This window comes from Nicotiana sylvestris, chromosome 1, assembly GCF_000393655.2.
Source record: "Nicotiana sylvestris chromosome 1, ASM39365v2, whole genome shotgun sequence".
Taxonomy (NCBI): Eukaryota; Viridiplantae; Streptophyta; class Magnoliopsida; order Solanales; family Solanaceae; genus Nicotiana; species Nicotiana sylvestris.
The window spans coordinates 178,671,138-178,692,660 of record NC_091057.1 but is presented as its reverse complement, the minus strand read 5'-3'; the positions used below and the strand labels follow the sequence as shown (position 1 = coordinate 178,692,660).

General features: G+C 35.9%; 1 protein-coding gene across 1 annotated transcript; it reads left to right on the top strand.

Annotated features, from left to right (window-relative positions):
- Window positions 1–5,693: 5,693 nt before the first annotated feature.
- Window positions 5,694–6,452, top strand: LOC104247129 (uncharacterized). Its single transcript, XM_009803083.2, has 2 exons — window positions 5,694–5,952; window positions 6,190–6,452. Exons 1-2 carry the CDS (start codon window positions 5,694–5,696, stop codon window positions 6,450–6,452), a joined length of 522 nt encoding a protein of 173 aa, XP_009801385.1.
- Window positions 6,453–21,523: the final 15,071 nt, after the last annotated feature.

The window sequence follows — 21,523 nt, the reverse complement described above, 5'->3', positions numbered from 1 at the left end:
TATGTTGAAGGTTTCCTGCAAATGTTCCAAATGGTCATCTGCTTGCAGGGACTTAACTAACATGTCGTCAATGTAATCCTCCATTGATTTTCTTATTTATTCTTCGAACATCTGATTTACAAGGCATTGGTAAGTGGCGCCGGCATTTTTTATTCTGAATGGTATTACATTATAACAATAGGTACCGTATTTAGTGATGAAGGAAGTTTTTTCCTGATCATCCGGGTCTATCCGGATTTGGATGTACCCGAAATAGTCATTGAGAAAGATGAGTATCACGTGGCCATTCGTCACACCGATCATGCGATCAATATATTACATTATATTTGAGTTGATTGGTAGGAATAATAAATAGTGATGGGTGTTGTTTGAACGATGTTATTTTGAGTTTATAGTGGAATGGCTAGATTCCATAACAAGTTTAATGAATAAGTTGGAGTTAAAATTCAAAGATTATCATTAAAATAATCAAATGAGGATTTTTGTTAAACTTACAAGATTAGATTTAAGCGTTAGACACTTAGTTGGTTTAGTAGGTATCATTGTGATTTGTTCTTGAATTATGTGAGTTCGTATATGTAGATCGTGATTCATTGGCGTTATTGGATCATTTGTGTTAAGGTTGGAAGCAATTTAAGGTACGTTGAAACTTACTACCCTCAGAATTTTTCTCCAAACTCATATCGAAACACGATTAAACTGAGTTTCAAAATGCGAGTCCTAGCTTGTGGGGACAAGCGAGTTGGGATTTTACCATTCTTACATCATAAAAGATTTAAGTGATATCAATATTATTTTCCTGAAATGTTGTATCTTAATTAAAGAAAAAAAACTAAATAAATAAGGAAAGCACTTGTAGTATTTTGAAATGAAAATACATGAGTTGTAAAATATCTTGGATATAGCTATTCTCAAATAGTTGATTTGGCTATAAATATCATCATTGATAAATGTAAAGGTTTTGGGAGTTACTTAAATTCACTGAGATTGACCTTGGACATTTTTCCTCATTAGGTCATGAAATTACATGTGCCGGTGTAGGCGTAGAACCTACCTTACGGTTGGGGACTACAGTAGAGTACTTCCCATTAGGGGTACTATTGTGCTACTTTATTAGCATCGCTGAGTCGATTCGTGCGGCACAACGATGAGATGACCTGAGCAAGTTGGGTATATAATACTTTCCGCTAGGTACATAACCTAGTTGACCTTCTTTCGTGTCGGTGATGGTATAGTGCTCCCGGTAAATGAAAAATCTAACATGATTTTGCAAAGATCAATGATAAAGGAAGACTTTGAAATATGTTTTACCATATTATTTTATTGTACTTTTTAAATTGTTAATTGATATGAATACTTCTTTCTTGATATCACTTATTATTGCTTATCTTATGTCTTCTTAAATATCGTCCTATTTTCTTTTTGGGGAACGGTTCATGATTTGTACTAGACATGTGGAGCTTAGGCCTTTCGGCCACATTTTCATTTTCTATTTTCAGGGACTGGACCTGAGCAACTTGGACCGTGTGGATAGGGCAGCTCTACATTTCTTGTTGACGTTATTTGGTGAGACTCCACGCTTGTATATTTGGAGGACTTTATTATATTAATATTCTTTTGAGCCACCGGGTTATGCCTTGGCTGACTACTGTTCGTGTCATAGAGATTCCATAGACAATAATAGTATTAATTTTGGGTTGTAATCCTATGGTTACTTACATGGCGTGCATGAACAAAATTTTCTTTTATCTTTATGAAGCTTTACCTTCAAAGGAAAATATTTACTTAAAGACATTATTCACGTTTTGTGTATATCTTAAAATGATTGAAATTGAAGAGCCTTTCGCGTCCTCCTATTAAGCATATAGATGTGTATTAATCTATAGGATGGTTCACTCAGGTCGGGTAGAATATCGGGTGCCGGTCACATAGTTTAGGGCATGACAGTTTTGAGGGGTTGAGTCCTTGGGTGAATGCCTGAACGGTCCAATCGTTCGCGACCGAAGCAGATCCATCCGTTCCATTTGAAATCTCGACTCGAATTCCCCGAGCATCTCGTTATCTCTTTGTTTTACTTTGAAAAGGTCTGAATTCCTAGTCTTGACCTTGATGGCCCTGGCGTACGCTTTTACAAAGGCATCTGCAAGCATAGAAAATGAGTCAATGGAATTAGGGGGTAAGTTGTGATACCATGTCATAGCTCCATTTGACAATGTTTCTCCAAAACTTTTCAGCAGAACGGATTCAATTTCATCATCTTCCAAGTCATTCCCCTTGATGGTGCACGTGTAGGAGGTCATATGCTTATTTGGATTAGTTGTCCTGTTATACTTCAGAATTTCAGGCATACGGAATTGCTTTGGAATCGGGTTCGGAGCCCCGCTCGGAGGGAAAGGCTTTTGGACAAATTTCTTGGAATCTAGGCCCTTCAGTATTGGTGGTGCTCCTGAGATTTGATCAATCCTAGAGTTATAATTCTCCATTTTTTTGTCGTTGGCTTCGTTTTCTCCCGATTCCACCCATTTTGTCAGTTCCTCGAGCATCTTTATTATCTTGGGGTTGGTTCCGAGTTCATCTTGGCTCGTTGTTTTTGTGATCGGTTTATTTCTGCGAGTGTTTTCCCGGGATGGCTCGGACTCAACTCTACTGGGGGCGTGCTTTAGTTCTGCAACCGGTTTATTGCTACCTGTTGAGCCTGTAACATTTCGAAGATTACCCCCAAGTTGATCCCATCACCTTGGCCGTTGTTTTTACTCCGGGCTACCGATCGGGCTCCGCCGCTAATGCTGTTTTCGGGGTCGATCGGCAAGCTTGCTTCGCTAGCCACAAGTGAGTTAGCATCAATCGGATTCATGACTGGAACTTAGTTGAGGTCAACATGGGGCACCTCGTTGTTGGGCACCACATTGTTGTTCTCACCATGGTGGTCGGATTCAGCATCAACGTTCAAATGGGCAGATTGGGAGTTTGACATTTTTAATTTGACCTGAAATTAGGAGCTTAAAGAACAAGTATAAAATAGAGTGTGTTATGAAAATTTATATTAAATTGCCAGTATTATCCTTAGCCTCACGGTGGGCGCCAAACTATTTACCCTAAAAAACGGATAACAATTGAATTTATATATGGTTTTAAGATATGCGGATTAATTCATTACAAACGATAAATAGCGCTAGATTAAACAGATAAAGGACGTAATAAATTGTCAAACCAGTCAAGGGGAGTGACCCCGGACTCAGTAATAGTGTAATGAAATTCCTGCCTTCGATCCTGGGCTCACATGGATGAAGAAGTGATGAATAAAAGTAAGAACTTTGAATAATAGAGAAAATAAGCGTATATTGCTTTGAAATGCGTGTTACAATGTGTCTATGAATAGTGAGCTCTCCCTTTATATAGTAGGAGAATTTTACCGTAAGTAAAATTCTAAAAAAGGGTAAAAATCTTCTGTTTCGACGATCACTGATTTTCCGCTGATACGAGCCGAGATTCACGTCGTGATATCTGGTTGGGTACGGATATCACGGTCATTTGTTAGCCGTGTACAACTGCTCGTTGATGCTCTCCAAAGTCTCAACCCTTAAATCGAACCTCGAGGATATGACCCCGATACGTTACGGTCATCTTCCCGCTCCGCTTGACTCACCGGGAAGTCGGGTCATGCAGCGGGCTCGGTTTTACCCGTATACATTAGGTTACTTTTGTAACTAGTTTGGTCTAGTATATTGATATGATAGTAGATGATCAGCGTTTAGTTGGCTTTGTAACTTTACAGTTTTTGTTAATACTCCTTCTGTCTAGTTAATTGATTTTGTTGGTTATTTTCACATATATTAAAAGTTTTATCTTTTAGCATTAACTAACAATAAAATTGACTATATTAACGTTATTTAGTTCAGTGGAAATATAGTAAATACTCTTATGTTTTTTACTTTAAGGGCAACTTTGAAAAAAAGAAATTAATTCCTTCTTGATATATGAAAAATTTAAATATTATGGGACACAAAAAAAAGAAGCTAAAAGAATCAATTAAAGTGGAATAGAGGAAGTAGAAACTTTCTTTACCCAAAAAAGATGTCATTATTACATCAATCCACCGTCCATAAAGATTAAATCCCTTTTTATGTCCACTTTCCCAGCTGACTTCTCTGTATTTACTTCCAAAAGTAATCTAGTTGACTGCTACTATCGCACCAAAATGATGGATATTTTGACTTTCAAAGGGCTTGCAACTTGTTATAGAAGACTTCGACATCAAATAGGTAAAATGAGATTATTCCATATAAAATTAGAAAGAAAATAAGTAGATGAATCAATCTAGAATTTAACCTAATTAATGAACTTTTTAAAATTTTCTTTATTACATTAGGGAGGAGATGGAAAGAAGATGCTATGCTACTGAAACTGATAAAGTTCGAACCCTCCGCTTCAATTACGGATGGCAAGAAGCTCGCCGAGTGACCTAGCTGTGAACTCCATTTGGCCCAAAAGTTGCAATGCATGTGGAATAGTTACCGTTTGGTCATAGATTTTGCTAAAATATATTTGGTTTTTTTGGCAAATACATGTTTGTTCATAAATTTTATCTGTATTTTAGCAAATTCCCAAAATCCAAATCCCAAAACCAGCTTTTGGCCCAAAATATTACTATTACACATTTTAAAATTGTCCCAAACTTTTGTATTTTATAAAAGAGCTCACTATTTATTATTTTGTAACAATGCTGCTTCGTCTTCTCGGTCATCTGATAGTGTATTATGTAGTTCATTATAAAAATGATAATTTTGTACCAAATTTATTTATGTTCAGGACTATGGTTTGATGAAGGTATTGTTGGGTATTTTGATAGTTTTTAGAACTTGAGGGTATAAGATATGTTTCGTGTTTTTTTTAAAAAGGTGATATATGTTTTGAAAACTGATGTCCAAACACATTTTCATCTTCAAACCAAACTTCACCCAAATCAAATTTTTCAAAACAAATTTGGGAATTTATGGCTAAACGCTAACTAAATATCTTCTTAATGTTTGTGTTACATTGATGTGTTAGTGTTACTGAAGATGCCTTGAACGAGCATAATCAATGTGTTCTAATTTCCAGTCTTGTATTGACCATATAAAGGATCATGAATTAATTCGCTACTGCCTGAGAGAAACTCGAAACTTAATGTGCAAACCTCAACAAAAAAAGTACGAATCTCCAAATACGAAAACTAGCTAGGTTATCTGCACGAAACCGATAAAACAAGTTTAATACAGAAATATATGAACCCTTGAAATATATATCTAAAGTGTAGAAGCGACTAGCAAATGTGTTAATTAGTTCAAAGGGTCTAAGAAACTCGATTTAGGTCAGTAGCCATTTTGAAATTCTATAGAGTTCATTTGCAAAAATGGCTTTTCGGTTGTTGACTGCAGATATACTCCGTTAATTACATTTACCGAGTCAAACTTAGAAAAAGAGAATATTAAAAAGACAACGAAGCACTTTTTGCACTAATTTTCCTGTCTCACCAACCAACTTCAAGAAAATTTTGACTCATTTTCGGCTCTCTCATTTCCTAATTAGTCACAATTTGTATTTGCCTTCCTATATATAGCCCATTTGGCTCTCTCATCAACACCATCAATTCCATTTCTCTTCTCTGATTTGGCAATCAAAACAGCGTCAGCAAAATAATTATTCTTGAAAAAATGGCTTTGGCAAATGCAGAAGCATTTTTTTTACTTGTAGTGTTCTATTTCATGTTTGGCATTTGTTTGGCCAACTTTAACTACACTTGGGGCCCGGGAAGCTGGAATAATACAAATTGCCCCTCTGGTAATAATCACCCAAATGCTACTCAAACCTCAAATAAATTCATCGTTGGTGGTTCCGAAAATTGGCATTATGGCTTCGACTACATGGATTGGGCTAGCAAGAGTGGCCCTTTCTTTGTCAATGACACATTAGGTACATTCTTTAATTTAAAACTAAAATGTCTATTTTCACATTTTTAACACATTATTTAGGTGACACGATAGAGGCAAAATTATTTTAGATTGTCAGTATATATAAACAGAACTCGCATTTATATAGGTATGCACATGATTTTTGTTCTAAATTAACGTCATCTATAACAAAGTAATAGTGATCATACTCATCGCTCAATTTAAAATTCTGAATTCGTCTGTACCTTGCAATATGCAGTTTTCAAGTATGATTCACCAAACCCAAATGGTGGATTTCCACACAGTGTATACTTATTACCAAACTACTGGAGCTTCGTCAAGTGCGATTTCAGAAGGGCTAAGAGGATAGCAAATCCGAACCAGGGTGCAGGTGAAGGATTCGAGTTCGTGCTGAAGAAAATGCAGCCTTATTATTTTGCCTGTGGAGAGCATGAGGGAATTCATTGCAACAATGGGACAATGAAGTTTGTTGTGATGCCCCTCAAACGTTGGCCTTACTAAGTTGACGATGACATCTTTCAGGCTCTTGCAATTGAAACTTGTAGGAGAATGCCGACCAAATACTGAAATACCGTAGTTTCATTTGGAACGAAATAACGAGTGTTACACTTAGTAGATTTTGGAATTTCATTTTTAGTTTCATTGTGATTGAGTTATGATTAAAGAGGCGCTATGATGAGATATATCTGTAGCGATAATATGTTTGACAAGGTGTCCCATATGTTTGAGCTTGGAATTTGAGTGACTGACTTTTTAAAAAAAGATACTGATAACGTTAATACTACTTCCCACAATTAAATCACAGATATTGCTTCTTTTTTCTAAGATTGGTAATGTTGGCCGAAGCGTTTGATAGAGTTATTATTGTTACATATATGCAGTGGAAGATCTAGATTTCACATGAATTCCGAAGTTTTTATCCAAATTTTATATATATGTTAAGAAATTCATTAAACGTCTATAAATATTTGAGTTTAAACCTTTTTATTAGTGTACATTATCTTGAATTCGCGGCAGGAATTTATAAATGAAGGAATGAAATAAATTTGACGTGTTGTATCGCATGTGGCACTTCACCGGACAAACCTAATATTATTGTTGAAAATGTAAATCGTTGTTTACAGAAATATCATTTTTTACTGTAAACGTCATATATATATTTGGAAAGATTGTTATACGAAATTAAAATATAGAAACTCCGTTCCTAAAACGACAATGGAAGTGCAGACCTTTGAATTTTTTTTTGTTCTTTTCTTTTTAATCTTAAACAATACTTTCTTGTTTGGGAGATGAACATTTCCATTTTTAGGACACTAAATTTACAATTGGAGTCTATGTTTGGATAAGGTGAAAAAAGGATAAATTTACCCAATGCCCTGGAGAAGGGTTTGAGTTCGTGGCATTCATTGCAATTTGCAAGAATGGGAACATGAAATTCGCCGTCATGCCGCTTCACGCTTGGCAAATTAGAGGGATGAAAATGCTCTATTATTTGTGTAGGCATGCAAAATTTATTGAATTGAAATTCAATTAAATATTTTGGACTGTACTTTAAATATATGTTAGTCCAAATAAATATTATGTGCCAATATGATTAGATTAATTATATAAGTCCAATATATATAAATTAAATAAATAAGTCTTAATCCATTGGGCTAGCCCATTTAATTGGGTTAAAGTGATGAGCCCACTTCATTAAGCCCAAGATGTCATCTTCCTAGAGGCCCAGTTTGGTGTCACGTGTCAAATGACGTGGCGCGCCAAGTCAAGCGGAAGAGCCAATAGGACCATGCCACGTGTCAAAATGACAAGGAATGCCAAGTCACCCTAAAAGGCCAATGAAATCGCGCCACGTGTGCAAGTGACATGTTCTGGCCAATCAAATGCGGCCATGTCACACTGCAATTTGATTGGTCGGAAAGAGTTTGTTCTTATCACAACTCTTCTCTTCCACAACTATAAATAGGGGTCTTCATAACTCAGAAAAGACACCAGAAGTTATAACAAGAAGAAAGAGAGAGCTCGTGGATCAAAGGCCGCAAATTTCTCTACAAGTTTTAAGCTTCAAGCAATTAAACTCAAGCTAAAAACGAAGAACAAATCAAGGTCAAGTTCAAGCAATCAAGCTCAAGCTCAAGAATAAGATCATCATCCGTGGCAACAAACATAGATTCAAGATTAAGCTCAAAGGCCCTTGAATTTATTTACTATTGAAAGGAAGAATCAGGGGATTCATAAAGATTGTACACTCAAATATTCGAAATAAAATATTGCGATTGTTGCAATATTTTCGATCTTGATTTTATTTTCTCGACGCAATTTATTGTCTACAAATTCCGGCATGCCCAGTGGGACAATCTCTACCTCTCATCTCAAATTTTCAATTACCGAAGTTCTAGAACATCGAAATGGCTTCAAAGAAAATCAATTCCAGATAAACTTTCACTAAACCTGCTAATTCCAAGCTCTATGCTGACGTGGAAACATCCTCAATATTACCTTTGGAAGTTTTGGGCCAATCACAAGGAGCAAAGTAAGCTCTTTAGGACAACAAACACTTCAAGTGTCATCTTTATCAAGCCATATTGTCGGATCTTCATCCGCAAAAGGAACAAGATCCTCTACAAGCGCGACCCAAAAAGGGAACGATATCGCCGAAAAGATCGAAGAGGTTCTTGCTCAACTTAGTTTATCTAAGTCCAAGAGACCTTTCATGCAAGCCAATGAAGTTGACTTGAGCGTTGGATCTCCTCGTGCGACCTCTAAGCTCTATTCCAACAATGATCCATATTATTCTTCATCCTCAATGGCGATCATGCAAGCAATGGTTATTGAAGCTTCTACTGTAGAAGAACAACTTGCAAATTTGACCAAAGTACTTGAGAAGTTGACCAAGTATATGGAGGATCGAGATATTCGCCTCGAAAAGTTAGCAAGTGAGATCGAGAGCTTAGTAGAAGCAAAATCAATTCAAGCACTTGTGGAGCTTTTTGAAGATAAAGTAGGGGGAGAATCCGCTACGAGGCAAATGATCGTGGTCAAAGAGATCCAAGTTTCATCAGAAGGTCTAATTCATGTTGATCAATTGAAGGACTTCATCACAGGGATAATTGAAGATAAAATTGATCATCCGATTAAATCTTCCCTCACATATGCAAAGTCATACACACGACGGAGTGATGACTTGAAGATGCCTACTAGATATCAACCTCCAAAGATTCAACAACTTAATGGAAAAGGAAATCCCCGCAACATGTGGCGCATTTCATCGAGACATGCAACAATGCTGGGACTTATGGTGATCATTTTGTCAAATAGTTTGTTCGTTCTCTCAAAGGTAATGCATTCGATTGGTACACATATCTCGAACCTGGTTCTATCAATAGTTGAGAGCAGTTGGAGCAAGAGTTTCTCAATCATTTCTATAGCACAAGGCGCATCGTAAGCATGATTGAACTTACAAAAACTCATCAAGGAAATGATTAGCCAGTTATTGACTTCATCAACCGCTGGAGGATCTTAAGCCTCAACTGCAAAGATCGCCTTAGCAAAAATTCTGGCATCGAAATGTGCATTCAATGCATGCATTGGAGTCTTCGCTATATCTTACAAGGCATAAAGCCCAAAATATTTGAAGAACTAGCAATTCGTGCACATGATATGGAATTGAGTATGGCTACAAGTGGAGATCAAAGGTTTCCTGGCTTTGAGCCTCATGATGAAATAGAAGCAGACGATGCTCAGAATAGGGACAAGTATTCATCCAAAGATGAAACTGAAGAGTCCATGCATGTTGCTATGCTCCTTAATGCATGAGCCTAAACTGCAAGTTATAATTCTCCTCAACGCATGAGCCTAAACTACAAGTTATAACGCTCATCAACACATGAGCCTAAACTACAAGTTATAATGCTTCTTAGCACATGAGCATATATTGTATGTACCGAAGCTTCTTAATTTTGAACTAAATCTTTAAGACGTGAAGCTCTTCAAATTTGAGCAAAGTGTCCAAGTTGCAAAGTTCTTCAAATTCGAGCAAAGACTCAAGTCGAAAGCTCTTCAAAGTCGAGCAAGGACTTCAAGTTGCAAAGCTTTTTAAAATCGAGCCAAATTTCAAGACGTAAAGCTCTTCAAATTCAAATAAAGTGTTCAAGTTGCAAAACTTCTCAAATTCAATCAAAGACTTAAGTCGAATAACTCTTCAAAGTCGAGAAAAGTTGCAAAGCTCTTCAAAATTGAGCAAGTCTTCAAGTTGTGAAGCATTTCGAAACATAAGCTAAATCCTCAAATTATTATGCTCCTGGATGCACGAGCCTAAACTGCATGTCATGAAGCTCTTCAAATTTGAGCAAAATCTTCAGGTTGCAAAGCTCCTCAAAATACGAGCTTAAATTGCAAATAGCTACGCTCCTTGACGCATGAGCCTAAACTGTATGTTCCTATAATCCTGGCCTGCAAGAGTATAAACTGTGTGCGGCCCAAAAAAAAAGTCCGCTAGGTTGAAAACCTTGAAAGAGGCGACCTAGGCAGAAATTAGGACATATAAAAATTAAAAATAAGAAAATAAAAAAGATTACCTATTCTGAACTGCGGTATGACTTGATCCTCTCCACCGAGGTACGTAGGCAGCTTAGAGTTTCATTCTAAGTTCAGTCGCATAAGTTCAAAAGATACATAATCCCCAATCGTTGTCCGAATGAAGTACGATTGAGTCTCATTCATTCAATCAGCACTTGAAAATCAAGCTGAGATGTCATTTTTTTGTTAAACTTTGGATCCCATTTGATTTAAAGGGGCAGTCGTTAAGGTAAATTGGTTTATTCAATAAAATGATTAATATATTTTAGGAGGCTGCCAAGCATTTGCATTGAAGTCTGGGGATTCTCTATGCCTTCATGTTCGTCAAACCTTCAAGTCTTTGGTGTACCTTCACGACGTTTCACATTCAATGAGACTTGAACCCAAGATATTTGGTGAGAATGAAGCTCTTGAATTTCAATTTCTGACAATTAAAAAGGTCTTATAATCTCGAGGCTTCCACACCAAGATACAAAAATTTTGGTGAAGTCGCGCTAATTTGGAACTGTCGGCATATCAAAAACCGAAGTCAAATTCGAACTATTATTTGAAACTATCCTTAAGGCATTAAATTTTACATGTTGGATATATTTTAGATCTTGAAGTTTAGTTTCCAATAAATCAAGTGGTTCGTAATTTCGATGTCCCTACTTCAAGATACAAAACTTTTGGCAAAGTCGTACAAATCTGAAATCGTCAGTGTGTCAGAATTTAGTATTGACTTCGAAATATTATCTGAATGTATCCTTAAGGCATTAATCTTGAATTTTGGATATATTATAGATTTGGAATTTAAATTTCCCAGTAGATCAAACGGTTTGTGATTTCGACGTTCCTGCAACAAGATACAAAAGTTTTGGCGAAGTCATGCAAATCTGAAACCGTCGCCGCGACAGGACTTATTATTGAATCCGGACTATTATCTGAAACTATCCTTAAGGCATTAAATTTTGTATTTTGGATATATTATAGATTTGCAAGTTACGTTTTCAAAAAATCAAACGGTTCGTAATTTTGACTTTTCTACACCAAGATATGATTTTTTTTGTTGAGACTGCACAAATCTGAAAATTTCAACGTGGTGGAATCTAAAGTTAGTTTCAAAATATTATCTGGGGCAATTCTGAAAGTGTTTGATTCTAAATTTTGGATATATTTTAGATATTGAAGTCTAATTTTTGAGAAATCAAACGATTCATTATTTGGATTCTCCCATGACAAAATATGAATTTTTTGTTACAAGCGCGTAAAGCTAAAAATTATGCGACTAAGATAAAAGTCGGGCAATGTAAAGCAAAAGAGAAGCTGAAATATTTAAGCCCTCGAAGTCTCCAAGTTTAAATCTTCAAGTCCGTCGGTCTTCAAGTTGAAGTCTTCACGTTCGTCACTCTTCAAGTTGAAATATTTAGAGTAATTTCCCCGATAGTCGAGCCACATTGAGAGTAATCTCTCTGGTAGTCGGGCCACATTAAGAGTAATCTCTCCGGTAGTAGGGTCATTTTGAGAGTAATCTCTCCGGTAGTCGAACCACATTGAGAGTAATCTCTCTGGTAGTCGAGCTACATTGAGAGTAATCTCTCCGGTAGTCGGGCCACATTAAGAGTAATCTTTCCGGTAGTCGGGCCATGAGAGTAATCTCTCCGATATTCTGGCCGAAATGAGTACTCATCCCTTCACACCTTAAAACACTTTTCTGCATGCATGGATCATCTCGTTAAACAAGAACACATCTTTCTTGACCTACAAAAAAATGACAAAAGATGAAAAGCACAAGAAAAAAAGAAGAAATTATATTCGCGTCAATACTTTTAAATCGTTAAAAGTAGACTCAAAGTGGTTTGCAAACGCTGAAAGTGATGCTAATACAATAAAGAATGTATGGTATTTATAGATGTCAAAAGGTGGCTGTGGAAAGAATAATACCGGTGTGGGTGGGAGGTAAATAATACAACTGGTCTCCTAGAAAGATTCGACTACATGCGGAAGTGCGACAAAATAATGCCGGATGTGGTAAGGGATGTGAATTTAAGGTCTTTGAGGTCTACTTGAATTAGAAAAGTAGGAAAGTGAGTCCTAGTGCAAGAGGAAAGATGTCTGAGTGCACCATATTGTTAGAAGTGATAAACCAAAAAGATTCTAATTTGAATTTAAATTAGAGACGTACGAAAAGAAAGGCTTTAGAAGAATTGGATATTCGGATAAAGCCATGATTTTTGTCTTCTGATGGATTCAAGAAATGCCCACAATATCCTTAAAATAGGGATGTTGGTTCACGTGAGAATCTAATAGGGAGGTTATTTCCTTAAAGAAAGGATACCATATCCTTTTCCAATTGGAAGACAAGGAAGTAACGTAATGCAACATGCTAAGTATTCATAAATTGTTATAAATATATTTTATTATGGATGTTCATTTAGTACTCCATTGTAAATAAGCTTCTTCATCTATATGGGACTCCACCGTAAATATGTTTATCTATTTAGTACTCTATTAGAAATAAGCTTCCTGAAGAAGCTTATTACTTCGGTACCCGGTTATGAATAAACATTATCCCCGATAGAAGATTATCCATACCGGGTACAATGAGCTTATCCTTTCAATACTCCGTTATGGATAATCATTACCCCTAGTAGAAGATTATCAGTATTGGGTACATGAGCTTATCCATTCAGTACTCCGTTATGGATAAACATTGCTCTCAGTAGAAGATTATCCATATCTGGTATAACAGCAGCTTACACAGCAGCTTGCAGTAGCAGCTTACACAGAAGCTTCCTTTCTTCTATAAATAGAAGAGATTACAGTTCATTATGTACATCAGTTTGAATTCGAATAATATATCAGTTTCTCTCTATACTTGTCTTTACTTTACAGTCTTTATTTTATAACACGTTATCAGCACGAGACTCTGTCATCACGAGCAAATACTTTGAAAGTATTAGAGGTACGAACTTTCTTTTCCTAAATAATGTCAAATCTTTCTAAACTTGAATTTGTAGCCCTGGATATATCGGGCAAAAGCTACATGTCTTGGGTGTTTGATGCTGAAATTCATCTTGATGTGATGGGTCTGGCAGACACCATCAAGGATAAAAATCAGGCATCAAACCAAGATCGTGCCAAAGCAATGATATTCCTACGCCATCACCTTGATGAGGGCCTGAAAATGGAATACTATTAAAGATCCAGTCATACTGTGGAATAATTTGAAAGATAGATATGACCACCTAAAGAAGGTCGTTCTTCCATGGGCACGTTATGATTGGACTCATCTAAGGCTACAAAATTTTAAATCTATCAGTGAGTATAATTCTGCTATGTTCAGAACTATTTCCCAATTGAAATTATGTGGTGATAATACTACTGATCATGATATGTTGGAGAAAACTTTCACCACTTTTCATACCTCGAATATGCTCCTGCAACAGCAATATCGAGAGATGAGATTTAAAAAGTATTCTGAACTTATCTCACATCTTCTTATAGCCGAGCAACATAATGGGCTATTAATGAAAAACCATGAAAGCCGACCTACCAGTTCTTGTCCATTCCCTGAAGCGAAAGAGACGAACTTCCACCAAGCTAAATGTGGAAGAGGTTGTGGCCCCAATCATGGTCATAGTTGTGGTCGGGGAAGAAACTCCAATCATGATAATAATAATGCACCAAAGAAGCCTCCTCACCACCAGCAGTGGAAAAGGAAGGAACAGAAGCATGAAGCGGTACAAGCACCAAATGCAGAAAATGCATGCTATAGATGCGGAGGAAAAGGGCATTGGTCACGTACCTGTCGTACGCCAAAGCACCTGGTTGCGCTTTATCAAGCCTCCCTGAAGAAGACAGAGAAAAATGTTGAAGCAAATTTTATTTCTAAAGATAATTTAGACTTCATGCATTTGGATGTAACTGATTACTTTGCACTCCCAGAAGGAGAAACAAGTCATGTAATTGGTAGTGAATCTGTAGAAATGTAAATATTTTAATTTTTGTTGTTTGTAATAGATAGTATGGTTATGTAATTGTTGTACATAAATAAAAGTTATGCTTTGATAATGATGTTTACTATAATATATTTTATTTATGTTATTTTGAAGAATATGGATAACCCTCAAATTATGTTTGGATCAAAGACAAATCATGAAGATATTTGTGTTATTGATAGTGGAACAACTCATGCCATATTCAACGATCAGAAATACTTTTCTTATTTGCATAAGGAAAAAGCAAATGTTTCAACAATTTCTGGTAATATAAGTTTGATTGAAGGCTCCGGAAGAGCCATAATATTTCTGTCTAAGGGAACAAAACTTATTATAGACAATGCATTGTTCTCCTCCAAGTCCCGAAGAAACTTGTTGAGTTTTATAGATATCCGCCGAAATGGGTATCATGTAGAGACAATAGATGAAATGAACAGGGAATATCTTTGTATTACAAAGAATATTTCTGGCCAGAAATGCATTGTAGAAAAGTTACCAACTTTATCTTCTGGCTTATACTATTCAAAAATTAGTACAATTGAAGCACACTCTATCGTAAACCAGAAGTTTACGGATTCAAATACTTTTGTGCTTTGGCATGGCCGTTTGGGCCATCCCGGATCAATAATGATGAGACGAATTACTGAAAATTCGAGTGGGCATCCATTAAAGAACTTGAAGATTCTTACAAATGACGAATTTTCTTGTGATGCTTGTTATCAAGGAAAAATGATCACTAGACCATCACCAATGAAGGTTGGTATTGAATCCCCTGCCTTTTTAGAGCGTATACATGGGGATATATGTGGACCTATTCACCCACCAAGTGGGTTGTTTAGATATTTTATGGTCCTAATAGATGCATCTTCAAGATGGTCTCATGTGTGCCTACTATCATCTCGCAACCTGGCGTTTGCAAAGCTATTAGCCCAAATAATTCGATTAAGGGCACAATTCCCAGATTATCCTATAAAGGCTATTCGCCTTGATAATGCTGGAGAATTCTCATCTCAAGCTTTTGATTATTGTCTATCAATTGGGATAAAAGTTGAACATCCTGTAGCTTATGTTCATACTCAAAATGGCCTTGCAGAGTCATTTATTAAACGCCTGCAATTGATAGCAAGACCACTACTTATGAAAACAAAATTGTCTACTACTGTTTGGGGCCATGCTATCTTGCATGCAGCATCACTTATCCGTCTAAGACCGACACATTATAATAAATATTCTCCGTCACAATTAGTTTTTGGTCATGAACCAAATATTGCCCATCCATGAATTTTTGTATGTGTTGTATATGTGCCAGTAGCACCACCACAGCGCAGTAAGATGGAGCCATAGAGAAGGATATGAATATATGTTGGGTTTGAATCACCCTCTATTATTCGCTATCTTGAACTATTGACATGATATTTATTTACTGCTTGATTTGCAGATTGTCGGTTTGATGAAACAAATTTCCCACAATTAGGGGGAGAGAAAAAGGAAATCAAAAGAGAAATTGTGTGGAAAATTTCATCATTATCTCACTTTGATCCCCGTACCCCTATATGTAATCAGGAGGTCCAGAAGATTATCCATTTACAGAATATAGCAAATCAAATGCCATACACATTTACTGATTTGAAAAGGATAACTAAGTCACATATCCCAGCAAAGAATGTGCTTATTCGAATGGATGTCCCAGTAGGACCATCTACTAGCATGAGAGCTAGTGAACCTAAAGCACACCTGAAGCATGGTAGGCCTTTGGGTTCTAAGGATCGAAATTCACGAAAAATAAAATTGACAAATGATCAAAATGATACTATGAAGGGATCTCCTGAAGAGATCCAAAATCCGATTAGTTCTGAGATTCCTGAAGAAATCAATGAACCCGAAGCTCATTTGAGTGAGGAACTTTTAATAAGTTCGATCGGTGATGGGATTAATTTAAATCGATCTGAAATAGTGGTGGATAATATTTTTGCATATAATGTTGCACTTAATATTATGCAAGATAGTGAGGATCTTGAACCTCGATCTGTCGAAGAATGTCGACAAAGATCTGATTGGCCAAAATGGCAAGAGGCAATTCAATCGGAATTGAAGTCACTTGCTAAAAGAGAGGTCTTTGGACCAGTAGTCCAAACACCTGCTGGTATAAAACCAGTTGGTCATAAATGGGTTTTTGTGCGAAAAAGGAATGATAAAAATGAAGTTGAAAGATACAAAGCTCGCCTTGTTGCACAAGGATTCTCACAACGACCTGGAGTCGATTTTGATGAAACATATTCACCTGTTATGGATGCCATAACATTTCGATATCTCATCAGTTTAGCACTACATGAAAAGCTTGAAATACATCTAATGGATGTAGTTACAGCTTATCTGTACGGTTCACTTGATAATGAAATTTATATGAAAATCCCTGAAGGATTTAAAATGCCTGAAGCAAAATCTCAGGAAATGTATTCAATCAGATTACAAAGATCTTTGTACGGTTTAAAGCAATCTGGGCGCATGTGGTATAATCGCCTTAGTGAATATTTGCTGAAAGAAGGTTACATAAATGATGTTATTTGTCCATGTATTTTTATAAAGAAAATGGCATCAGAATTTGTTATACTTGCTGTTTATGTTGATGACATAAATCTTGTTGGAACTCCAGAAGAGCTCCAAAAGGCAATTGAATATCTTAAGAAAGAATTTGAGATGAAAGATCTTGGAAAGACAAAACTTTGTCTTGGTCTGCAAATTGAACATTTAGCAGACGGGATCTTTATCCATCAATCTGCCTATACAGAAAGGGTCTTAAAACGCTTTTACATGGACAAAGCGCACCCATTGAGTACACCAATGGTTGTTCGATCACTTGAAGTGAATAAGGATTTGTTCCGACCTCCAGAAGAGGACGAGGAACTCCTTGGTCCCGAAGTACCCTATCTCAGTGCAATTGGTGCACTAATGTATCTTGCTAATGCTACAAGGCCTGACATAGCATTTTCTGTTAATTTACTAGCAAGATATAGTTCTTCTCCTACACGGAGACATTGGAACGGGATTAAGCATATATTGCGATATTTAAAGGGAACTCTTGATATGGGTTTGTTTTTGGTTATGCAGGTGCAGGTTATTTATCTGATCCCCATAAAGCTCGATCTCAAATCGGGTACGTATTTACATATGGAGGTACTGTCATATCATGGCGCTCCACAAAGCAATCTATTGTTGCTACTTCTTCAAATCACGCTGAGATAATAGCTATTCATGAAGCAAGTAGGGAATGCGTATGGTTGAGATCAATAATTTATTTTATTCGAGAAAAATGTGGTTTGGAATGTGAAAAAAGACCCACAATTTTATACGAAGACAATGTTGCATGCATAGCCCACTTGAAGGGAGGATTTATAAAAGGAGATAGAACAAAGCATATTTTACCAAAATTATTCTACACACACGATCTTCAGAAAAGTGGTGACATTAATGTGCAACAAATCCGTTCAAGTGATAATCCAGCAGATTTATTCACTAAATCTTTGCCAACTTCAACTTTTGAGAAGATGGTATACAAGATTGGAATGCGGAGACTCAAATATTTAAAACAAGGTTTTCATCAGGGGGAGTAAAATACGCGATGCACTCTTTTTCTCTTACTAAGATTTTTTCCCATGGGGTTTTCCTTATAAGGTTTTTAATGAGGCAGCCAGCAATGCGTATTACTAAATATGTGTACTCTTTTTCCTTCACTAGGATTTTTTCCCACGTGGTTTTTCCTAGTAAGGTTTTAATGAGGCACATTATCTTTTAATGAACATCCAAGGAGAAGTATTATAAATATATTATATTATGGATGTTCATTTAGTACTCCGTTGTAAATAAGCTTCCGATTATGGATAAACATTATCCCCGGTAGAAGATTATCCATACCGGGTACAATGAGCTTATCCTTTCAATACTCCGTTATGGATAATCATTACCCCTAGTAGAAGATTATCTATACTGGGTACAATGAGCTTATCCATTTAGTACTCCGTTATGGATAAACATTGCTCTCAGTAGAAGATTATCTATATCTGGTATAATAGCAGCTTACACAGCAGCTTGCAGTAGCAGCTTACACAGCAGCTTCCTTTCTTCTATAAATAGAAGAGATTACAGTTCATTATGTACATCAGTTTGAATTCGAATAATATATCAGTTTTTCTCTATATTTGTCTTTACTTTATAGTCTTTATTTTATAACATAAATGAATTATTATATAATCTACTAATTGCTAATCAAACATTGGAGGCATGCAAGCATTTACGTATATCACCGAAATGCCACGTGAAGCTACGTACAAAAAAACGGAAGAGTGATCCTCACATGTACTTCAAGTTTAGTCTTAACAAAAAATCGATAAGCCTTGAAGTAGGGGCATTTGTAGGCATGCAAAATTTATTGAATTGAAATTCGATTAAATAGTTTGGACTGTACTTTAAATATATGTTAGTCCAAATAAATATTATGGGCCAATATTATTAGATTAATTATATAAGTTCAATATATATGGATTGAATAAATAAGTCTTAATCTATTGGGTTAGCCCATTTAATTGGGCTAAAGTGATGAGTCCACTTCATTAAGTCCAAGATGTCATCTTCCTAGAGGCCTAGTTTGGTGTCACATGTCAAATGATGTGGCGCGCCACGTCAAGCGGAAGAGCCAATAGGACCATGCCACGTGTCAAAATGACAAGGCATGCCAAGTCACATTAAAAGGCTAATGACACGTGTGTAAGTGACATGTTCTGGCCAATCAAATACGGCCATGTCACACTTCAATTTGATTGGTCGGAAAGAGTTTGTTCTTAAAACAACTCCTCCCTTCCACAACTATAAATAGGGGCCTTCATAACTCAGAAAAGACATCAGAAGTTATAACAAGAAGCAAGAGAGAGCTCGTGGATCAAAGGCCGCAAATTTCTCTACAAGTTTCAAGCTTCAAGCAATCAAATTCAAGCTCAAGAACGAAGAACAAATCAAGTTCAAGCTCAAGAACGAATTAAAGAACAAATCAAGGTCAAGTTCAAGCAATCAAGCTCAAGCTCAAGAACAAGATCATCGTTCGTGGCAACAAACATAGATTCAAGATCAAGCTCAAAGGCCCTTGAATTTATTTACTATTGGAAGGAAGAATCAGAGGATTTATAGAGATTGTACATTCAAATATTCGAAATAAAATACTATGATTGTTGCAATATTTTTTATCTTGATTTTATTTTCTCGACACAATTTATTGTCTACAAATTGCACTTAATTACGCTTTGGTATTTTGAATATTTGCTGAAGTAGTGTTGGATGTCGTTTAATATTCATAATAATGATTACATAATAACATAAAACGCTTTTTAGTTTAATCCCTTTTTGCTTTTTTTTATTGTTAAATTTTTTGCCTATTAATTTGGTTAAATATTTCCCTCGGGTGTTAAAAAAATTAGAGGTTACAAATGAGTGGGTTAAGCCAAGTTTGGACGGAAAAAAAATGGGTTAATAATCCAACCCGTCCAAAGTTCACTCTAGTCAAAATAATGTGGGTCAGGGTGAAGCACACAAATAACCATTTTAAGTATTCATATTTTAAAGAATAATTGAAATTTACAAAGTTTTTAAGGTTTAGTCACTTCAGAATCAAACTTCTACTTGCCGGTCTAAAGATTCAATTGTCGAAGTTGGGTTCTATATATTAAGGCTTGATGTTTGAATGCAATTCAAATTCCTTTAGCAGAACCTAAGTCATACCCGAAGATCTGAATTTGAACTTTATTTCTTTAAACTTCAAACTTTCAGGTTTAACGTTAAGTTTTGCGCAGAACAAACTTTTAACACAAAAGTCTAGATACAGTTTAAAGTTTGCCTAAACTGGCTAAAGTTTAAATAATTATTAAAAAATAAATGTGTTTCAAGAGGGGTGCAAAAAGTGGCTACGTGGTGTTACTAACATGGGTCAAATAACATGTTATAACCAACTCACCCAATATGACTCAAAATTTCCTTACTTATTTTTTTGTAAAGGAAGAAGTGAAAACTAGTATATTATCTAAAATAATTAGTTAATTTTCAAATTTATATAATTGCCATCTCAAAATTGGTTTTTTATGTTTCGTTAAATAGTTTGATGAGTCACTCTAAATTTAAAATTTAACATGTTAAATCAAGTTTTAAAAAATGGGGCATGTCCTAACCCCATTTGAACTTGAACGGATTGGAAAAAAAGATGGGTTGATTTTGTCACATATGATAAAAATAGTGGAATAACAATGCAAGTGTTGGCAACATGATGTAGGAGACTATGACCTATCCAATTATTAAAATTGACAACCACTTAATTTAAAGAAATTCCATTCGAATAAAGACAATGGGTATAAGTTCATAGCAAGGACAAATGAGCAGATTTATGTATATGCTTGAAAGAGACATACAGTTTCGAACAATTTAGTCTGAATTTAATTAAGCAGCAATAAAGTATTTCCTGCTCTCCGTCGAAACTTCATAGCAGAGATCAGATTGCATTACTGTCAGCGAACAATAGGTACGAGAGAAACCTGGTTGTTGTCATTAATGAAAACCAGAACACGAGTACAGTCCACTGTCTCTGGAACATCCTGGGAAATGTTTAACACGACAGCGTGAAGATTTGGGTTCTCTTTCTGTATTATACTCACTGCTTTGTCTACATTTTGTCCCAAAAGCTCTGGCCATGCAGATTTACCTATTCACATCAACAATTGCAGTTCTAACTAAAGGAGGAAACAACTGAAAGAAGAATAAGAAGCAAAACAAGGCGAAAAATATAATGAAGAGAAACTTACCCTGAACCGTACAAGGAGAACTCATATCTAGCTACTTTCCCTAACTCTGCTAGATATATGCAATATTTTGGAGAAGATGACTATGGGGTGGCTAATATTTATAGGTGTCTTTTGTCTTTGGATTTTAATATATTTCAATATTTAATTGATCCTAGTATAAATTTGAATATTTACATAG